We start from the raw sequence: 20,305 nt of genomic DNA, 5'->3' as shown, positions 1-20,305 counted from the left end.
TCTGTATAACAAGTCCCCCTTAATTACGTAGTAAGGACCCATACCTTTGCTTCTTCCCTCCACAGGAGCCCCATTAACCTCGACCACCTCCTTACGGACATTTTGGAATGCCAGATTATTGGCCTGATCCTGCCCGAATGCTTCCCGGGAGAGGCCCACGTGTTCAGGGTCATGGGGGCCCACCTTGTCCCCCTCCCCTGATGAGCTAGGCCCTGCCTCTGGCTCACTACTTCCGTAGTTTCTCCCCTAGTAGTTGGACGGGGTTGCCCCCCTGCCAGCATCCGTTTCAGATTGTGGCCCTATGTCCTGGTTCCCAGCCTTTTGCTGGCCCTTCTCTCCCACCTTATCTTACAGGCTTTCCCTGGCACTGAGAATAGGTCATGGGAAAATTTGCAAAAGATTGGGACTGAGCTACCCCCTTCAGTCCCATCCTGCTGTAGTAGGTCATTGAACCCAGGGAAGTCCCATCCTATGATCACGGGATAGGGGAGCCTAGGAACCACCCCTGCAGTTACCTTTGACACTACCTTGGACCTTTGTCTTTACTGGGATGGCAGGGTAATAATTAACATCCCCGTGAACACAAGAGATCCCTGTGTGCTTGGCCAGGGTAAGCTGCTCCTGTCCCACTAACATCCCTGATACCGAAGTAAATGCGCCCCCAGAGTCTACCAATGTGGTGGTTTCCATCCTGTTCATTTTCACCGAGCAGCTGTACTGATGGGAGGCTGTTGAAACACCGGCAAGGTGAATCAGGGCACAGGGATTTTGCAGGTACCCCACACCACATTGCATGGGCTCCGCCTGATTGGGGCACTGTGCACCTATGTGCCCCAGATCCCCACAGGTGTAACACCTATATCCTGTGCGTGGCATCCCCCTTTTCTTTGGGCTGTTGGGCCTGGCTCTCTGGCCCTCCCTACCCTTGCCCCTAAGTTTCCTCATACCCTTGAGCTGTTCCCCTGCCCCCTTCCTCTCTGCCCATGCTCGTTCTGGGGCTTCAGGAACATGGGCCCTGGGAATGAGGCTGGGCTCCTTGTTCCACTGTACCCTTTCCCTGGGGGCGGGGGGGAAGGGTTTTGAAAAAGTTCCATGGCCATCAAGCATCTCTCCACAAGGGCCACCAGTTCAACACACGTAGCGGGGTCATTCTGTCCAACCCACTCCTGTAGGTCAGGTGCAGCCTTCTGATATACTGGTCTAGGATGATTACCTCACTGACCATCTCCACACTGTGGCCCTCCAGCTGCAACCACTTCTGGGCCAGGCGCATTAGTTTAAACTACTGCGTTCAGTGGGTTTTGTCTTCCTGGTATTTCCACTCATGGAACCTTTGGGCCCTCACCGCTGCCGTGATACCTGCTCGTGCTAGGATCTATGCCTTCTGCTGGGGGGTAGTCAAAAGCTGCTTCTTCCACCATGTCAAAATATGCCTTCTGGGCTTCCCCACTCAGGAATGGGGATAAAATACTGACCCACTGGTCTCCTGTACAGAGGTTCTCTCAAAGACCAACAGGGAGGCTTCCATGTCACCATACCCAGTCCTCTTCTGTAGGTAACACCTGGCACATAGTGACTGTGTTCTGTCCTGATTTGGCCTCCGGAGAGCCAGGGCCTTCACCTGCTACATGACCTCCTGTAGGATAGCAGGGTCCTGGGCAGCCTGACTCACCAGCAGCTGGTTCGTCTCCTCCTGGACTCAGGTAGTCTCCTGCTGGGCCGCCGTGGCCTGCAGGAGTGCCTTTTTCATGTCCTTCATGGGTACTTCTCCTTTAAGAGGGGCCCAGATAGTTGATTTTGGGGTCGCTGTGAAACCTCACAGCACTTAAATCCACTTCCGACACCACATGTGACAAAGTCAGTCTTGTTCCTGGGCTTCTGGCCTCTATTCAATTGACTGGTCCCCCTTAAGCCGCCACCCACTCATGCCAGGTTCTGGCCCAGGGACCCTATGTGACTGCTAGTGGGAAGGGCTGACTCCTTTAGCCCTTGGCACAGCAGCTCATCTCCCTGGGCCACTTCCCCAGACAATTCCCCCGGTACCTCTTCCAGGCTGCAGCAGTAGTGAGGCCCCCTCCTGATCTGCTGAAGCTCCTCACTGTCCCTCTGGGGTTTCTGGTGTACCTGCTCTCTCCCACTGCTCTGGTCTCCTCACCTCTCTCCACTCACCTCTCACTCTCTCCCTGCCCTTCCCACTGTGAAGGTCTCTTAAAGTCCCTTATTAGATGAGTCATGGAGTCTGCTGGTCCCAATTAGGCTGAGCCATCTCCCACACAGCTGCCTGCGATTGCCCTGCTGGTGCTCCGCAGGCCCTTTTGCTTATTTGGGCTCCCTCTGAAGGGGCCCTCCGCCCTGGCCCTGCCACAACAGGAAGAGAACAGGTCCCATTAATCTACATGAACAGATCTGAGACTGCTGACATGGAAGATTTTAAAAAGGAAGGTTTTTTTGAAGTCTGATTTAAAAGTAAGCAACTCAGTGCTAGAAACTGACAAAGAAGCTTATGACAATAGCCAAAGAACTCTTCTTTGTCCAATATTAGTATGTATAAATAATTTGTACTTATAGAGCACATTACATACTCAGTTTTGTGTTAACATTAATTGTTCCTCCTGTGAGAGAGAATTTTTATCCCCGTTTTGAAAATAGCAGATATTGAAATACAGAGAGAGTGAGTCAGGGCCTGATTAGACAGGCGCAAGTATGTGCCTTCCTTTACCAGGGCCTAATTGAGTTGCCCAAGGCCATCCAAAAAGTGACATAGCCAGTGTTGAAGAGCTTTGGCTCCCAGAACTGTTCTCCATCTCAGGGCTGCTGCTGCTCTTCTACAATATTACACCACATTTTCTGTGGTTCCCAAGAGTAGCATTACAGTAAGGCTGCATTTGATTTGCATTGAGGTGAAAATAGCAGCTGGGGTTGACCTGATCGGTGCTTTCATCTTTTTTGTATTAATATCCTCTAACCACTTTCTCTCTCTCCATGCCCCCTCCCTCCCCACAAATCTCCCTTTGCTAGTTATAGACATTACCCTATCCTACCACTTAGCTTTGTGAGTCACCGGACTAGCTGCTTTGTATCTTGTTCGTTGTAATGCACAGCTGTATTCTGTATCATTATAATGACCAAGATAGAGCTCTTTCAGGGGGGACTATGGGGTGGGTGGGGCAGTTTCATTATACAGGGTGTCCTCGTTAAAAGTCCAGGTTACATTCCTAAAGAATGCAACTTATAGTGAAATGACTTATAAAGGGGAATTTGTATCCATAAGGAATCATGTAATTAGCCTGAGATACTTTCCCAACACATGCAGTTCACACGTGGGGTACATATAATGTACCTACAAATAAAAACAATAAATAGGAATAGACTAGAAATAATCAAATAAATATGATAAACAAATAAATTAAATAGAAAAGGATAAGCCAGCTCCACACCAGTCACAGCAGTTCCCCACCAGTCCCTGCAGCTCACTGGCTCTCTACTGGCTCTCCACCAGTCCCCACCAGCTTTGCGCTTCTCCCCACCGCTCACCCAGCCACCTGTCAGTCCCTGCAGCTATCCCGCTGGTCCCCCATGACCTCAGGGCTCACTTCCAGGGCCCCTGCACTACAGTGCCTGCCACCTGGCCACCACAAAGTTCTGTTATGTTCCTGGCTTTTGGTCCCTTGGCCCCTAAACAACTTACGTGCGGATCAGTGCGACTTACAGTGAATCTGCTTTCCTGAATTACTTAACGACACATATGCCAAATGACTTATAGTGAAGTGACTCGTAATGAGGACCCCCTGTATTTTCTGCTCTTCCATATGGCTTACTGTTCTATTGGCTTCAAATATTGGCCTCTGAATTGTCTTAAGAGCTCAGTATTTTCCAGATCTGATTTGATTGTGATGTTGATTTTTTCACTATCGCTCTCACTATAGCATTTGTTAGAAATGTACTTTAAACATATTAGTGCGTATTTTTTCTGATTGTATTTATCTGTTCTCCATGCCATTGGCTTTTGTATCACCAAAACAAATTGTATATGTTTAACAGCTGCTCTAAGTGTGCATTTAAAATATCAGATGTCTGAGTTTCTACTTACGTGGAAATCACTTAAATCACTTAGTACGTTGCCTCAGTTAGGTGAGCTCCTCTAACTAGAGAACAGTTGCTTTGATAAGCATACATATGTTTTGGCCAGTCTGTACCACCAATGATATTTTTTTTCTTGTTCTTACATTAACAAATTTGACTTATGCTTTAATAACTTTTTCAGACAGATTTTTCAGTCCAATAGGTTGTTTTCTCAGGTTATCCGATTTTCACCTCCTTTGTTCAGAGGCAGTGTGCATTTGGAAACTAGAATTCTTAAATTCTCCATTAATTTGGTCTTTAGTTCATCAGCCCAGAAATACTCATGGTTTCTTTATGAATGGTTTTATGATGCATTGTAACTAATTGCCTTCTGAAAGCTGGGGAGGCAGTAATTTTGGAAAATCAGAGCTGACAGTCAAAACAATGAAATATTAAATCAGCAGTGAAATGGAATTGGAGGGCGCTTCTGAACAAATAGCAAAGTCTTGCCTGGGAATTGTGAGTGCTTTGAACTTGATTTCTTCTTCATATGCTGCTATCCTCAGTGGAGCTACCTACTTTTTGTACTGCTGTATCACCAAGTGATGAGGTAATCTGTCTGGTTGGCCTGATGCACATGACATAGTCTGGAGAGTGCTCAATGGGTATATGAAGCAAAGAAACAGAGGTCTTCTTGGTTTCTCCATATTGTATCTTTACATTTTCTGATGTGCAGAGATCAGCTGTTTCTGTTCTCAGTTGCAGCTGCAGGAGAAAGAAGCTGTGCTCTCTCCTGGAGATTATTCTTCTGTTCCATATGTAATGCGCAAAAGCATGTACTATCATTTAATTGAAAATCAAAGTAATTTATAAAGAACGAAGAGTAACATGGTGCGTGTCTCCTATGTGTAAGGCTACTGGGAACAGAAAGAGCTGCAGCACTCTACATGGCAGGCGAGTTCTTGGAAGCATAAAGATGCAATGGTCAGGAAACTGGAGGCATTAGTTTTGTAGTTATGCGTGCCGCACCCCTGCCTGTGCTCCCCCTCAGACTGAGGGAGAGGCATGAACAGTGTTTTTTCTCAGAGCTAAATGCTAGATGGATCCAGGAACGCAGCAGAACAGCAACGAGGGAGGACAGACGAGTTTAACAGGTGGGCCAGTCTAATCCCAGGAAAAAACCTGGTGCATTCTTCTTATACCACACACCTACTGACTGTGCAAGTCACCACTACCCTAGTTAACAGTAAACAGACAGTAAGATTCATGGGCATGGACAGCTGGCAAATTCTGAGATTTTAGAATATGAACGGACAGCTCTTTCTCAGGTGAACAATTATAATTCATGCACGTTGTGCTCTTGATTTCTGTGGAACCACATATTTAAGGAAGGGTTGTAGAGTAGGGATGTTATTCTCCAGCAGGATATTTCAAAATATTTTCTCTTAATGTGGAGAGAGAGGCGCTGTTTGACAGGAGTGCCTGAAATTAAGCTCCAAAGTGCATACTTAAGAATCTAATAAAGGGGGACTGAATTATCACGTGTTGAGGTCTTTGAAGTCAATGTTAACTATAGTTGTGCTGCTCCGTTGAAAATTCAGCTGCTCTGCATGGATTTTAAGAATTTAATGTAAGAGAAATCTTGTTATTAAAGTATGAGCCACGTTTGCTATTCTGTAGAAACAAGGGGGAAAAAAAGTGGGTTGTCATAGTGACTTTAGGAAACCAAGGCATGGAAACTTTGGCCATGGCTTTGTAATATGAATTACTGCACTGTTGTTTTTGAGTCTGCAGCCAGGCCACCTTGAAACTGTATTGACTTTGCTGTGTGGCCTTGGGCATGTCACTTGAACTCTGTACTTTCATTTCTTCAACCTGAAAATGGACATTGTGGTGACATAATTAATGCTGTAGATTTAAACAGAGTGAATAGGAAAGAGTTATGGTCGCTTATTGACAGAATCCATACATGTTCTGGGTTAGGCAAACACTATCAACTCCAGCTGTTAAAATCTCATAAGCTGAACCTCCAGTATCACAAAATTGGTTTAAAAATCATGATTCTTTTATCTGAATGTTGGAGTTCCTTCTAGTTTTTAGGGTACATTGTCACATTAAGATTTTTTTCTGCAGCCATAAGGTCTAGGAACTTTTTAAATTTATTTTACATGAATGCTGGAAGTCTCCCAATCACTTCTCTCCTGAAGTAAAACTATAAATATCATGAGACTTCTGATAAAATCATGAGATTGGGTAACTCTGAAGAAGGGAGGCTTTGAAAAGCATTCTTTGTCTCGTGACTACTCTTAAATACAACTTTGGCTGTGTCTACACTATGAGATAATATTGATTTTAAGTCATTTATCCTGATTTTGCCAAGTGCCTGTCTTCACTGTAAGTTCAATTAGCTCAATTTATGGTGCGCTCAAATTGACCTAATACCGATATCGTAATAACTTGGCAGGAGTAGTGTTCAGTTCGAATTTAAAATTCCAAATGAAGGGTAGTGAGGGAGCACCACTTCTTTAAATCAAATTCATTAGCCTCCAGACACATCCTGTGTGTGCCCCACAGTTCTCTGCTGTGGCAGCTTCTGTCTTCACTGCTCTCAGGTGTGGAGGAATTAGGCAGCAGGAAGACCATTTCACTGGAATTCTGTGGCTGTAGGTTCATACTTGTCTGAGAGGCTGGAAAATCTTCTCTTTCTTGGCTTTTAGCATGGCTGTGGGGGGTCTGTGGTTCTGTCTCTACCTCTTCTAGTTGTCTTTTTTTTTTTTTTTTTTTTTCTGTGCTGCCCCAGGCCAGCCGCTGCCCTCCCCACACGTCAGCTAGGCTGTGGGGGTGCGGGGGTCATGCTTGTACGACAGAACGAGAAATTTCCTTTCAGCCATTTACATGTTATCCTGCCCCCCACATCCACTCCTTTCCCTCCGTGAGAGGCACCATGCATTCTGGCAGCTAGTCTGGGCAGGGGTCATGCTTGGACGAGAAACTTCTTTTCAGCCATTTACATTTTGTCGTGACCCCCACATCCCCTCCTTCCCTCTCCCCGGAGGTGCCGCACAGTCTGGAACTTTCCCGTGCCCAGCTGCATCACGTGGCTTGACCCCAAACAAATAAAAGGATGTGCTGTGTAAGGTACAAGGCAGCTTGCGTGTGGTGAGGGTCCTGTAGTCGGCCAAGGGAGGTCTCCCTTGGTAAGTAGCATATTGTAGGGCTGGCAGCTATTCAGGGGCCTTGCAGCCGCCTGGGGAAAGTCTCCCTCAGTGGACACAATTTTGTCAACAGAAGAAAATACTTTCTCACAAGAGTGGCTGTCCTTTCAGAGCAAATTTATCCAAAGGCCAGGGGGTGGCTATAGTCGGGGTCTTCTGGCCACCTTGGGGATGTCTCCCTCAGTGGACGTGATTTTCGGATGTTTGGTTAACATGGCAGGGAAATGTGGGAAGATGTTGTCAGATACTCACAGTCACTTGCAGGGCCTTTTTTTCCCCCATGCTGTACCAGTGAAAATAGCCAGAATGCTACGGGGTTCAGGGAACTGTGGGATAGGTTCCCACAATACACTGCTGCAACAGTCGATTATAGCAAATTGTGTGTGGCAGCAATAAGTTGATTTTGTGGGGAGCCTATGGGAAGGTGAGGATGCTCAAAATCAAATTGATGAAACCCAGCATTAATTGATGTTAATAAAGTCGATTTTAGCTCATAGTGTAGACACAACCTCAGACATATTGTGACTAATATGTTAAAGCTGTATTTTATTTGAGTAAGCAAGATGAAGCTATCATGTATTTCGTCATTGCTTTGCTGTGCCAAATGGACAGCTGTCCATATCTCACACACCACTATGACTACACCCCTCAGTATTCAGGCTGGTTTTGAAAGGGTGTGTAGACAACTATCCAACTGACCCTGATCCCTCTAGTTCCAGATTAGAAATATGCTGCAAGGTTTTCTACTCCTTTGTTTGCATTATTTTACCTGTTCTGAATGGTTCCACAGCCTTAGAATTTTAAGGAAGCTGCAAAACCCCCTCAGAATGGAGGCTAGGGTCATCAACTTTCCGACTGAACAAAACTGAACAGATTTGCCCTGGCCCTTCTCCAAGGTCCACAGCCCCCTCTCCCCCCCTCCATTGTATGCTCTTGCCCTGCTCTCCTCACTCACTCACGTTCACCATGCTTGTGGGGAGAGGGGGGATCCTTTTTTGAATGGTTGTTCTGTGTCCAGGTGGAGGTCTGCCACCTCCTGATGCAAGGGATTCAGTGGAAATCTGCTACAGATATTGGCCTGGAGGTGCTGTGGAGTTCTATGGGCTCTTTGACAGATGGGAGATGTGTCATTTAAAGTGAATACTACATCTTCTGTTGAATTTAAGCTAAAAGTGAATGGAACTGTTTAACATTTTTCTTCTACAAATGAAATAACTACTGTTTCTCTTGTATAAAACAACATGGGGAACCAAAAGAAAGATTAGCATAACAGCCTCTAAAAAAAATTTAAAGCTGCTATAATGCCATCACTTGACACCAGAGGGCAGCAGCTCACCAACAATCTGAACACTTCTCCCCCAACCCTTCCTCAAAACAAAAAAGTAGTAAAGTAGCACTTCAAAAACTAACAAAATAATTTATTAGGTGAGCTTTTGTGGGCCAGACCCACTTCTTCAGACCATAGCCAGACCAGAACAGACTAAATATTTAAGGCACAGAGAAACAAAAATAGCAATCAAAGTTGACAAATCAGAAAAAAAAAAATTATCAAGGTGAGCAAATCAGAAAGTAGAGGGGCGCGGGGCGGGAGTGAAGAATTAGGTTAAGCCAAGTATGCAAAAGAGCCCCTATAATGACCCAGAAAATTTGCATCCCAGTTCAAACCATGTGTTAATGTGTCGAATTTGAATATGAAAGAGAGTTCAGCAGCTTCTCTTTCTAAAGCAGACTGAAAATTCTTCTTCAGAAAGATGCAAACTCTTAAATCATTAACAGAATGGCCCACTCCATTAAAATGTCCGCTGACCGGTTTGTGGATCAAGAGTGTTTTTATGTCTGTTTTGTGCCCATTAGCTCTTTGTCTAAGAGAGTTTGAAGTCTGTTCAAACTCTTAGACAAAGAGTTAATGGGCACAAAACAGACATAAAAACACTCCTGATCCACAAACCCTCCAGCCGACATTTTAATGGAGTGGGCCATTCTGTTAATGATTTAAGAGTTTGCGTCTTTCTGAAGAAGAATTCTTTCAGTCTGCTTTAGAAAGAGAGGCTGATGAACTCTCTTTTATATTCAAATTCGACACATTAACACGTGGTTTCAACCGGGATTGGAATTTTCTGGGTCATTATAGGGGCTCTTTTGCATACTTGGTTTAATCTAATTCTTGACACACACACGCCTGCCCCTCTACTCTCTGATTTGTTCACCTTGATAATTTTTTTTTCTGATTTTTCAACCTTGATTACTATTTTTGGTTTTCTATGCCTTAAATATTGAGTCTGTTCTGGTATGGCTATGGTCTGAAGAAGTGGGTCTGTCCCACGAAAGCTCATCTAATAAATTATTTTGTTAGTCTTTGAAGTGCTACTTGACTGCTTTTTTGTTTTGATAGTATATAGACTATCATGGCTTTCTCTCTGTTACTAACCCTTCCTCAAGTTTTATTACTGACTAGCAGATTTACCCAGCACTGGTTGGGTCCTTAATGCAAAATTTTTTTTAAATAAAAGGAAAATGTACATGTTTTATTTAAATGAGTGTATATTTCAAAGTTATTTTTATTCTGAATTTCTTCAAAAAGGGATTGTTAAATTTTGTTTGTTTAATTTAGTTAGTAATTTTTTTTTAAATGGGAATCCCAGAAGGTATATTTTTTTTCTTCATCTCTATAACCTCTTGTCATTTGCTATGTTTTAACATTTTATCTCTTTTCTGTAAGGCTTATTGGGAAGCAATCCTATTCATGGTTCATCCTATTTTTTTCTAGCTCATCTTGGTTCAGTCCCTGTCAACATTCAATCCATTATGTCAATTTTGATGACAGTACTTGATTTGGTAATTGTCTCTTTTATGTTTGGCATTATGAGAAGTAAGCTAATTCCAGGCACATTCCACTTTCTTGGCAGAGCCAAACCCCTACACTGCTTTAAACTATGGTAAGAGGAAGCTGTATATGAAATTTGGTGGTACTACCTCTTATGGTTTAGGAGTTCTTAGACAAACTCTCTAAAATGTATAGTAGATTATTCTGATGACTCTGGTAGGAAAGATATTTACTTGTACTCTAAAAACAACAGGAAGTCCTGTGGCACCTTATAGACTAACAGAAATTTTGGAGCATAAGCTTTCATCGCCAAAGATCCGCTTGCCCACGAAAGCTTACGCTCCAAAATTTCTGTCAGTCTATAAGGTGCCATAGGCTTCTTGTTGTTTTTGAAGATACGGACTAACACGGCTACCTCTCTGATACTTGTACTCTACATACTCATACTAAAGCTGAATTAAATATGAAAGATTAGTTTTAGAGCTTGGCCGTATGGAACTGAGTTAATTTTAATCTGAATTAAATGTTGGGTTTCCTATTCCTTTTCTGTGTAGATTTCTCAAGTCAAACTTACAACTGTGTAGTTGGATATAAAACCAAACACTCTTGAAATTATGCTTTTTCTAGGTTACATTTCGGACAAGAATCTATCACTGTAATATTAACAGCCAAGGAGTGATCTGCCTTGATATTTTAAAAGACAACTGGAGTCCAGCACTAACTATTTCTAAAGTTCTCCTGTCCATCTGCTCACTTCTTACAGACTGCAACCCTGGTAAGTCCCTCGTACGAACAGATACCATCTGTATTAGTATGGATTATCTAGCCTTTTAGTAACCCTGTCCATCATTAAAAAGAACAAGAACTTTGCCATTGACTACCATGAGCATAGGGTCAAGTTCTTGGAGAAGGGAATTCTTGTGTCCTCCCCAACCCAATATAGCTAAAGCTTTCTGTGATTTTTTTGAATGAAAATACAGGTTGAACCTCTTCTGTCCAGCACCCTGGGGACCTGACTGATGCCACACAAAAGAATTTGCTGGACTAGGGGAGGTCAATATTGTCAAGCATGTTACCAACACTTTACTGCCTCCTGAGCTCTTAGAAGTCATTTAGGGGTAAATTAGAGCTACCTAACAGCACAGAACACAGAGCCAGGAGTGATGGCTGTAAACAAACTTTATGGGAACACAGGAAACTTGGCCACACCATGATAAGTGGTCATCCAACCAACTGAAATCATGCCAGATTACAGATGCTGCCAGATGTGAGAGTTCCAACCTGAGTTCTGATAATTCTGTACATCTGCCATCTACTTGTTCCTAAAGCGCATTGCAAAGAAAGCAGCAAGCTGAAAAATCTCAGTTAATCATCCCATAAATTGAAATTCCAGCTAAAACAAAGTGGTATTTGTAAACACTATATTCATGTGTGGGATCTGCACCATCTGAAATTCCAGTGATTTGCCAATACACTAGATGTATTTAAAAAACACCACCACAAACAAGGCTGAGAGTATAATGGGACTCGATGTTTTCCTTGAAGATCTAGTCCAGCTTTTTAGTAAATGAGTCAAACTTCCCTCCTACTTTCTACCACCACATTTTTATAGTCAGTTAAGAATTGGTTTTTTAGTACACTCCTTCCTGTGTTCAGTTACACCTCAGTAACAAAAAATAAGCAAAATTTGGAGAACTTCTAACTTTTATAGACATGTACAGTAAATGTTCAAAATGCATGATTTCAAATTGCACTGAATTTGCATTTACGTGAGTTAAGTGCAACTCAAAATCCAGCTGCCCCCGGCCCTGGCTCAACCCCACTGTGGCCCTGCACAGCCCAGGTCAAACTCCTCCCTCCCCTCCACACAGCTCCTACTCCAACCCCCACCCCCCTGTGGCCCAGCTCTGGCTCAGCTCCACCACCCCCAGGCCCCTCCTGTAACCCTAACCCACCCCAGGCCTTACCCCCACAGCCCCAACCCCCCCCAACTGCCCCCCCAACCCCAGGACTTACCTTTCAAAAGGAACTCCAGGTGCTCCTGCTGCTTCCCGAGCTGCAGAACTTGCATTCCACCGGGAAAAACAAGTCCCCCTCAACTTGTGCAAAATTAGAGTTATGCAAGGGTGCATGGGAACACAACCCTTGCATCACTCGAGGGACTGTTGTATTAGCAAAGGCATTATGGTTTGTGTACTTCACCAAAAGAACGGATCTAATCTGTCATGGAAGCCAGATTTATATTGATATAGGTGTGTTCTAGTGTCTTAAGACACGCATACAGCTTCAGGCATGTTAAAAGAAATCGAAATACCCAGGTCAGGTAAAGTCCACAGTATAATCTGCAAGAATGGCAAAGCATAAGTGTCTGTTGTCTTTTTATCACCTCAAAACTTGAATGAGGTTAATATTTTTCTATCATGTTGAGCAGTCGCTTAAAGTGCCATAAATATACATATACAAATTCAGCTCTGGTCTCCAGTTGGAAAGTCTAACCATCTACGTACAGTAAAATGGGTCAGTCTTCAACCATATACATCACACACACACCCACATCCCAAATGTTTTTTGGGAAACACATCACATCTATTCTCAACTTTTTCTTTTATATTTGTCCCAGTTATCTTAAGTGAGCAAGAACTGTTTTTTTTCTTTTCAGCTGACCCCCTGGTTGGAAGTATTGCTACTCAGTATATGACTAACAGAGCAGAGCATGACAGAATGGCCAGACAGTGGACCAAGAGATATGCTACATAAAATGGATTTTTGTCAAACTCTTGCATTATTTGTCTGTGATGGAAAGAGCTGCTTATTGATTTTGAAGTGGGGGGAGGGAGGGTGCTGGTAAAGAGTAGGGTATTTCTATAACAGATTTTATTCAGTCTTTTATTTCCTAAGATTTTGTTGTTGTAACTTAAGGTATCTTGCTACAGTAGACAGTTAGAATTGGGAATAGCATATTTTAAGACTGTCATTAGTTCAGCAATATTAGCTCACGTATAGTAAAGGAGAATGTAAACTTAGACTTTTTTTGGTTCATTTGCTTGCGCTATGTAAAAGATAAAACAGCTTAATTTTGTACAGGTACATATGTTGACATTTATGTAAAACTCCTTTGAAGACTCTACACACTGGGTTTTTTGTTTTTGTTTTTGTAAAAGATGTCGGGATTTTTTTCTCCCCTTGGGAGGGTGTGTTGGTATTTAACAGTTCCTTTTAAAAGACTCATCTGATGGTATGTAATATGGAGGAGTGGATATATGGCCTCATATAGGAAATGAGAAGTAGTTAATGTATTATTTTATCTGCCAATCTACCTTTGTGAAAAGAATAAAGGTTTTAATCAGGATTTATGGCAACCTGTAGTGAAATACCTTAAGCTGTTTAACTGTAAGGTGTGGACTAGGAGTCACTCAGTGGATTGGTTGTATGTTGTGGGCTACTTAAGTCTGCATTTGTTACTGTGCTAATAAAAATGTGTAAAAACTGATCCCTGCATAGTGGCTGGCTTTATTTTGCTGAACTAGCTTCTCCTCTATAAATTTGGAGGAAAGCGCTCTAGTCAGTATCTACTATTTTTCCTTGTGAGCTAACTGCTGTCTGAAAGCATTCAGGGAAGAGTTCCTGATTTATCAGTGGCAGTAACCTTGCCCAGATAGGTGTTCTGTTGTAAGCAGCTCCTACAGCTTCCATTTTAGAAAGGCATTTCTACATTGGTATGTACCAACTGATACCACAGGGAGAGACAAGGTGGATGAGGCAATATCTTTTTTATTGGATCAACTTCTACTGGTGAAAGACAAGCTTCTTCTTCGAGTGTCCCCGTGGGTGCTCCACAATAGGTGTCGGGCTCGCCCGGTGCCGCAGATCGGAAATCTTCCAGCAGTTTCTCCTGGATTGCGCATGTGCTGGCGCGCGCCGCCCCCCTGCGCGCCCCCAGCCGCATGCGCGAGCCGGTCCCCACCAGTTACTTCTCAACCGCCATCGGCTGCAGACGGAATCTGCTCAGGCTAAGGCCAGAGTCAGATTAAACAGTGGTTTTTCATTTGTTGTTTTTGGTTATTTAAAAAAAAAAAAAAAAGAAGAGAGAGAGAGAGAAAGCAAAGACAAAGAGAATATCAGCAAAAAAAAAAAGAAAGAGGAGCGGACGTGAAGGCCATTTAGGCCGCCCGCTGCCCCACAGGCCGGTGATCACTATTTGGGGTGGAAGGCACGGATTAAATGCTAAGTACCCTATTAACAGTAAAGGACTCACCGCAATGGCCTCTTCAGGTTTTAAAAAGCATGAGTCATGCCGTGAAGCTATGCCAGCCTCCGTGGGGCATAGCGAATGCATCCGATGCCTGGGGGAATCACAGGCTACCCAGAAGTGTTCTCACTGTGCTAAACTCATCAGCCAGGGCCAGGAAGGACAGAGCGATGAGGCGTAAAATGCTCTTGTTTGACAAGGCTCTCCAGCCGGACCTGTCAGAGAAGCCTCACCCAGAAGGGCCCTCTGGGTTGCATAAGAGGAGGGCAGTTTTCTCTGACCCCCTCGGTGCAGAAACAGAGGAAACTCTCCCTGGCTCGATCCTTGCCGGCGTTTGCAGCGAGCAGGACGAGCGGAGCACACAGCCCCCAGCCGCATACTCAGGCAAGCGGCAGCACGGCAGCGCACGTGGCAGAGGCCGAGCCTCTGGTTATACAACAGCCGGCATGCGCGGTGCCTAGAGCGTCAGCGAGGCAAGCGCTGGACCCGGCGGCACCGCCACAGGCGGCACTGGCCCCTGCGGCACCAACGGTGCAGGGGCGCCAGGCACGGAGCCTGCAGGCACCGGAGGAGGATACCCGCGCGGCACCGCAGCTGACAGCGGCGAGCGCGGCGCTGACAGCGGGGCCGAGATCCCCGGCACAGAAGGGGGCGGTGCTGGCCCCGCAGGGGAGGGGCAAGACAAAATCAAAAGCCCAGCACCGCAGTCCATCTCCGGACAGGGCTGCGCTGCTGTTAGCACCAAGCCCTCCCCCTGTGATACACACGCTGCACCGAAGGCCTGTGTCTCCACCGGCCCATCCGGAACCTCCTTCTCCGTTCCTCCAACCAATGTCACCATGGCTTGGGCCACCTTCACCATTTCTGGGATTGGATCCCCTGGAGTACTATCACAAGCCAGTTTCACCTCTATCTGTATCGTCGCGGAGGTCTCGCTCTCCCAGACATTGGGGGTACACACCCCGTGAGTGGTCTAGGTCTCCATCCCCGGACCCTTGCCCATGCTGCCATGGTCGTCCTTATCATGCTGGACACAGACACCACAGGCCTACACCCAGGGGCAGGTGCCCCCCGGCTGCTCAATACCCCCATGGGCACTCCCGCTCAGGGACGGAAACACAGTTGTCTCAAGGGGAGTTAATTTTAGAACCCCGAGACTTTCCTTCACAATCCTCCAGCGAGCAAATGTATCATTGACCGCAGGAGCCCGAGGGTTCGAGGGAGGTTTACCCTAGCGGTTCCTCCTCATCCTCCAGATGAGGCCATGGCCCCCAGGGATGTCTCTCCCCCGGATGACCTTAAACAGTTTCAGGAGCTGTTTAAAAGGGTGGCTTTCACGCAAGATATTCAAACGGCAGAGGTGCAGGAGAAACATCACAAACTCCTGGAAAATTTGAGACCCCCGGCTTCGTCCAAAATTGCTATTCCGCTGGACAAAGCCATTCTGGAGTCAGCCATTACTATATGGCAGACTCTGGCCTCTGTTCCGCCTACGAACAAGAGAGCGGATAAGAAGTACTTCGTCCCGGCAAAGGGCATGGAGTTCCTCTTCAGTCACCCACAACCAAATTCTTTGGTGGTCGAGTCGTCCCAGCAGAGGTCAAAGGCTTCTCAGTACAAATCGGGGGGGATCGGACAAAGATGCTAAGAAGCTAGAGCTGTTCGGCAGAAAGGTATACTCCTCTTCTACCCTGCTATTGAGAGTGGCAAATTATGAGCACACCTAGCAAACCATAATTTTGATAATTACTCCAGGCTTACTCCCCTCATGGATTCACTTCCGGAAGACAAAAAGCCGGTGTTAAAGGCGATTATTCAAGAGGGCTACGCAGCATCGCGGACGGGAGTCCAGATTGCCCTGGACGTGGCAGACATGGCGGCAAGTTCAACGGCTACAGCAGTGGTCATGCGTAGAGAATCCTGGCCCCAGACGTCGGGTATTCCGAGGGACCTACAGGTGAAGATCGTGGACCTTCCCTTTGATACATAAAAGCTGTTGCAGACTCAACTGACTCGGTCCCTCACTCCAGTTAAGGACTCGAGTGCTACACTTAGAACCTTGGGCATTTATACTCCCCCATACAGGAGGGAAAAATTTTATCCTCACCAAAGACGCTACGCTTACAACCACAGCGTGCTCAATATCAACGGGGCTACGGCCAAGGGCGCTATCAACAGCAGCAACAGTACAGAACTCCTAGGCGACGTTCTCAACAAAGCCGTACGCCCTCGGGTCAGGCCCAAAGGCAACAAGTTTGACGGGTATGTTGGGGGCTGCACTATCAATACCCTCACTCAATGCCACTCTCATCTCATGTTCCATCATCGCCTCAGACCGTTCCACTCCCAATGGCAAAAGATCACCACAGACAAATGGGTGCTGGAGATCATAGCCACGGGTTACGCAATCCCCTCCCAGTCGCTTCCACCGATGAAGCCTCCCACCAGGCCTCACCTCAGGGATGCTGCCACGAGGCGAGGCTCAAGCAGAAGGTGAATCACCTTATGTTCATAGGGGAGGTGGAAAGAGTGCCGGAATAATTCCAGGGGAATGTTTTTATTCACGCTACTTCCTACCAGAGAAGAAAACAGGAGACTGGAGGCCCATCTTAGATCTTCGGGGCCTCAACCGTTACTTGCGCAAGCAACGTTTTCAGATGATCACAGTTGCCTTGATACTCACGGCACTGGACGATGGAGACTGGGTTGCAGCGCTCGACTTTCGAGATGCTTACTTTCATATAACGATCCACCCGGCACACAGGCACTTCCTCCGCTTCACGGTCGGCCAGGAGCGCTTCCAGAACAGGGTTCTTCCGTTCGGCCTCTCCTCGGCCCCCAGAGTCTTTACCAAAACCCTGGCAGTGGTGTCCACCTACCTGCACAGACAGGGGGTGTTTATTTTTCCCATATCTGGGCGACTGCCTGCTAAAAGGGGCCTCGAAGGCAGAGGTCTCATGCATGATACACGTCACAGCAGACACGTTTTTCTTTGCTGGGCCTAGTCATCAATCTCGCAAAGTCAAAGTCCGAATCCACACAACATATAGAGTTCATAGGGGCACGCATAAAATCTATCACAGCAAGGGTGTACCTACCCGATGCCCGCTTCTGCGCCATCAGTTCACTGGTGCAAGTCATCACATACAGCCCCATGGTGCCGGTCTTAACGTGCTTACAGCTGCTGGGCCACATGGCGGCAGCGATGTTTGTGGTACAGAATGCCAGGTTGCACATGTGAAGCCTGCAGCATTGGCTGGCGAGCGTTTACAAACCGGCATCCCACACTGTCCACAGGGTGGTGTCGCCCACAACAGAGGTGCGCAGATCCCTGGCGTGGTGGGAAAACCCCGAGAATCTGCTAGTGGGGGTGCCTTTTTCACCAACCACAAATTTCTATTTTTTCTTACTACCGACGCCTCCCACATAGGATGGGGAGCGCACATCGGCGACAAGGTAATGCAAGGGCTATGGTCCCCTGCGGAACAGACACTGCACATAACCATGCTGGAGCTCAGAGCAGTGTTCAATGCCTGCAAACATTTTCGAGATTACCTACATGGCAAAGTAGTCGGGATTCAATACCGACAATACCTCCACTATGTTTTACATCAATCAACAAGGAGGAGCACGATCCCGTGCCCTATGTGCGGAAGCAGTCCAATTGTAGAATTGGTGCATCGCCAACAACATAACTTTGAAAGCCTCGTACTTGCCGGGTGCTCACACCGTGAAAGCAGATCAGCTGAGCAGGCGCTTCGCAATCATGCACGAATGGCAGATCTGCTCCGATCTGCTACGGCACATTTTTCGTACATGGGGGTTTCCCCAGATCGATCTGTTTGCCACAAGGTCTTGCACAAAGCCAGAAGGGAGAGAGCTCGCATGATACTCATAGCCCCGCTTGGGATCGGCAGCAATGGCTTCCCTTGCTTTTGCGCATGTCGGACCGCCCACCACTCCCTCTACTGGTGGCGCCGGACTTACTCACGCAGGCTCAGGGGTCCTTAGTGCACCCGCACCCTCAGGGTCTGCACCTACAAGCATGGCTAATCCATGGCTCAGCTCTTTAAAGAGCATGTGTATGGAGGGAGTACAACAAGTCCTGGAATGTAGCCGAAGGACTTCCACCAGGAGGACTTACAAGCAGAAATGGACTCGATTCACAGGCTGGTGTTCCGCCAAGCAGTTAGCTCCCCTTGACGTTCCTATATCTGTAATACTAGAATACTTATTGGACCTCAAGAGAGGTGGGCTTTCTCTATCCTCGCTAAAGGTCCACCTCGCCACTATATCAGCCTTTCGGCATAGAGAGGAAGGGCCCACAGTATTCGCCCATCCTATCATTACCAGGTTCTTGAAGGGGCTGGTAAATCTGTACCCCCCTCGGAAACCGCTTCCACCATCGTGGAATTTGGACTTGGTGCTCAGCACACTATCGGGTCCACCTTTTGAACCATTAGCCACAGTCCCATACGTCTCCTTACGATAAAAAAACAAACAAACCTTCCTTCTTGCAACTACGTCAGCCCGCTGGGTGAGTGAGCTCGCGGCAGTGATGGCAACGCCACACTGCACAGTATTCTCAAAGGAGGCGGTAACCTTAAGGCTGCACCCTGCCTTTGTTCCAAAAGTCTCTTCGGAGTCCAATCTTAACGAGCCAATAGTTTTACCCTCGTTTTACCCGAAGCCTCACAGCTCCGGCAAGGAGGCACGCCTGCATCTCCTGGATGTGAGGAGGGCGTTGGCCTTCTACATAGACAGAACTAAGTCCTTCCGGAAAACGGACAGGCTCCTAGTCTCTCTCTCCCAGGTCAAAAGGAGAAGGTCTCTCTTCACAGAGAATCTCTAAGCACATTGTGTCCTGTATAAAAATGTGTTATGAGCTTCTAAATGCTCCTTTGCTGGCCCCGCCCAGGGCTCACTCCACCAGGGCGGTGGCGGTGTCAACAGCCTTCTTCAAGGGCATTGCGTTAAAAGACAGCTGTAGAGCGGCGACCTGGTCATCTTACAACACCTTCGCTGAGCATTATGCCCTGCCTCGGGTATTCGAAGAAGATACGCGTCTGTCGACAGCAGTCCTCTCGGGGGCAAGCTGCACATAAACCGATTACCTACCTCCTTACTCGGGTTACTGCTGGGTAGTCACCTATTGTGGAGCACCCACGGGGACACTCTAAGAAGAAAGAGAAGTTACTCACCGTAGTAACAATGGTTCTTCGAGATGTGTCCCCGTGGGTGCTCCACCACCCACCCATCCTCCCCACTTCGGATCTCTGTCTAGTGTTTTTCAGGAGCATCCGAGGCGGTTGGTCAAGGAACTGGCGGGGACCGGATCGCGCACGCAGCCAGGGGCGCGCAGGGGGGGCGGCGTGCGCCGGCGCATGCGCGATCCAGGAGAAACTGCTGGAAGATTTCCGATCTGCGGTGCCGGGCGAGCCCGACACCTATTGTGGAGCACCCACGGGGACACATCTCGAAGAACCACCGTTACTACGGTGAGTAACTTCTCTTTTTGAGCTCACACAGAGCTCTTCAGTTCAGCTACAAGTGCATACCATAGGCAAAGTCCAGCTGAGTATAGTAGAAGCTGAAGGGATCTACATAGCATCCGTTCTCAGCACAAGGAGTGCTGCCCTTTTGTTACAACTGCAGAGACTACAGCTGAAGCAGGGTGGGCCAGGGGAGAGGCTCCGGGGAATGTGTACTACAACTGTGACGAGTTGCACTTCTAGCTGGAGGAGATGGAATAGCATAAAAAGAGCTGGGCAGGACACAACTCAAATGAAGACTGGGGAAGACCGATATGAACCTGCTGCAAAACTATTTCCTGATGTCACTTGTACAGCCAAGTAGGCAATAGGGAAAATATAGCTCAGCAGTAAGCAACCAATGGTGAACAGTGGCTCATATGAGGGGTTCTCCATCTCGGTGGGCCACAAGACTGTCATAACC

The 20,305-nt window shown here is 46.7% G+C and overlaps 2 protein-coding genes across 16 annotated transcripts in view; one reads left to right on the top strand and one right to left on the bottom strand.

The window, feature by feature from the left end:
• Nucleotides 1-13,591, top strand: part of UBE2E1 (ubiquitin conjugating enzyme E2 E1) — a 75,017-nt gene extending 61,426 nt beyond the window's left edge. For all 7 annotated transcript variants that reach the window (XM_074984470.1, XM_074984471.1, XM_074984473.1 and 4 more), the window contains exons 5-6: nt 10,729-10,876; nt 12,761-13,591. In XM_074984470.1, the coding sequence (XP_074840571.1) occupies nt 10,729-10,876; nt 12,761-12,858 (246 nt within the window). In that variant the 3' untranslated portion in view covers nt 12,859-13,591. The remainder of the gene's footprint in view (nt 1-10,728; nt 10,877-12,760) is intronic.
• NKIRAS1 (NFKB inhibitor interacting Ras like 1) overlaps nt 1-20,305 on the bottom strand; it is a 40,808-nt gene that overhangs the window by 7,144 nt on the left and 13,359 nt on the right. For 2 of the 9 annotated variants that reach the window (XR_012644024.1, XR_012644023.1), the window contains exon 5: nt 12,118-12,443. The exons of 2 other annotated variants lie outside the window; for them this stretch is intronic. Coding sequence is in view for 5 of the 7 variants with exons in the window: in XM_074984465.1 (XP_074840566.1) it covers nt 16,960-17,229 (270 nt within the window). In the remaining 2 variants the exon portion in view is untranslated. Of the gene's footprint in view, nt 1-12,117; nt 12,444-13,859; nt 14,112-16,692; nt 17,230-20,305 lie in introns of those variants that run through there. 5 more of the 9 variants (XM_074984465.1, XM_074984463.1, XM_074984468.1 and 2 more) reach the window with 4 other exon arrangements.

Source organism: Carettochelys insculpta, chromosome 2 (genome assembly GCF_033958435.1).
Source record: "Carettochelys insculpta isolate YL-2023 chromosome 2, ASM3395843v1, whole genome shotgun sequence".
Lineage (NCBI taxonomy): Eukaryota > Metazoa > Chordata > Testudines > Carettochelyidae > Carettochelys > Carettochelys insculpta.
The sequence above is the reverse complement of the archived record's forward strand: the minus strand, read 5'-3'. Positions and strand labels throughout refer to the sequence as shown.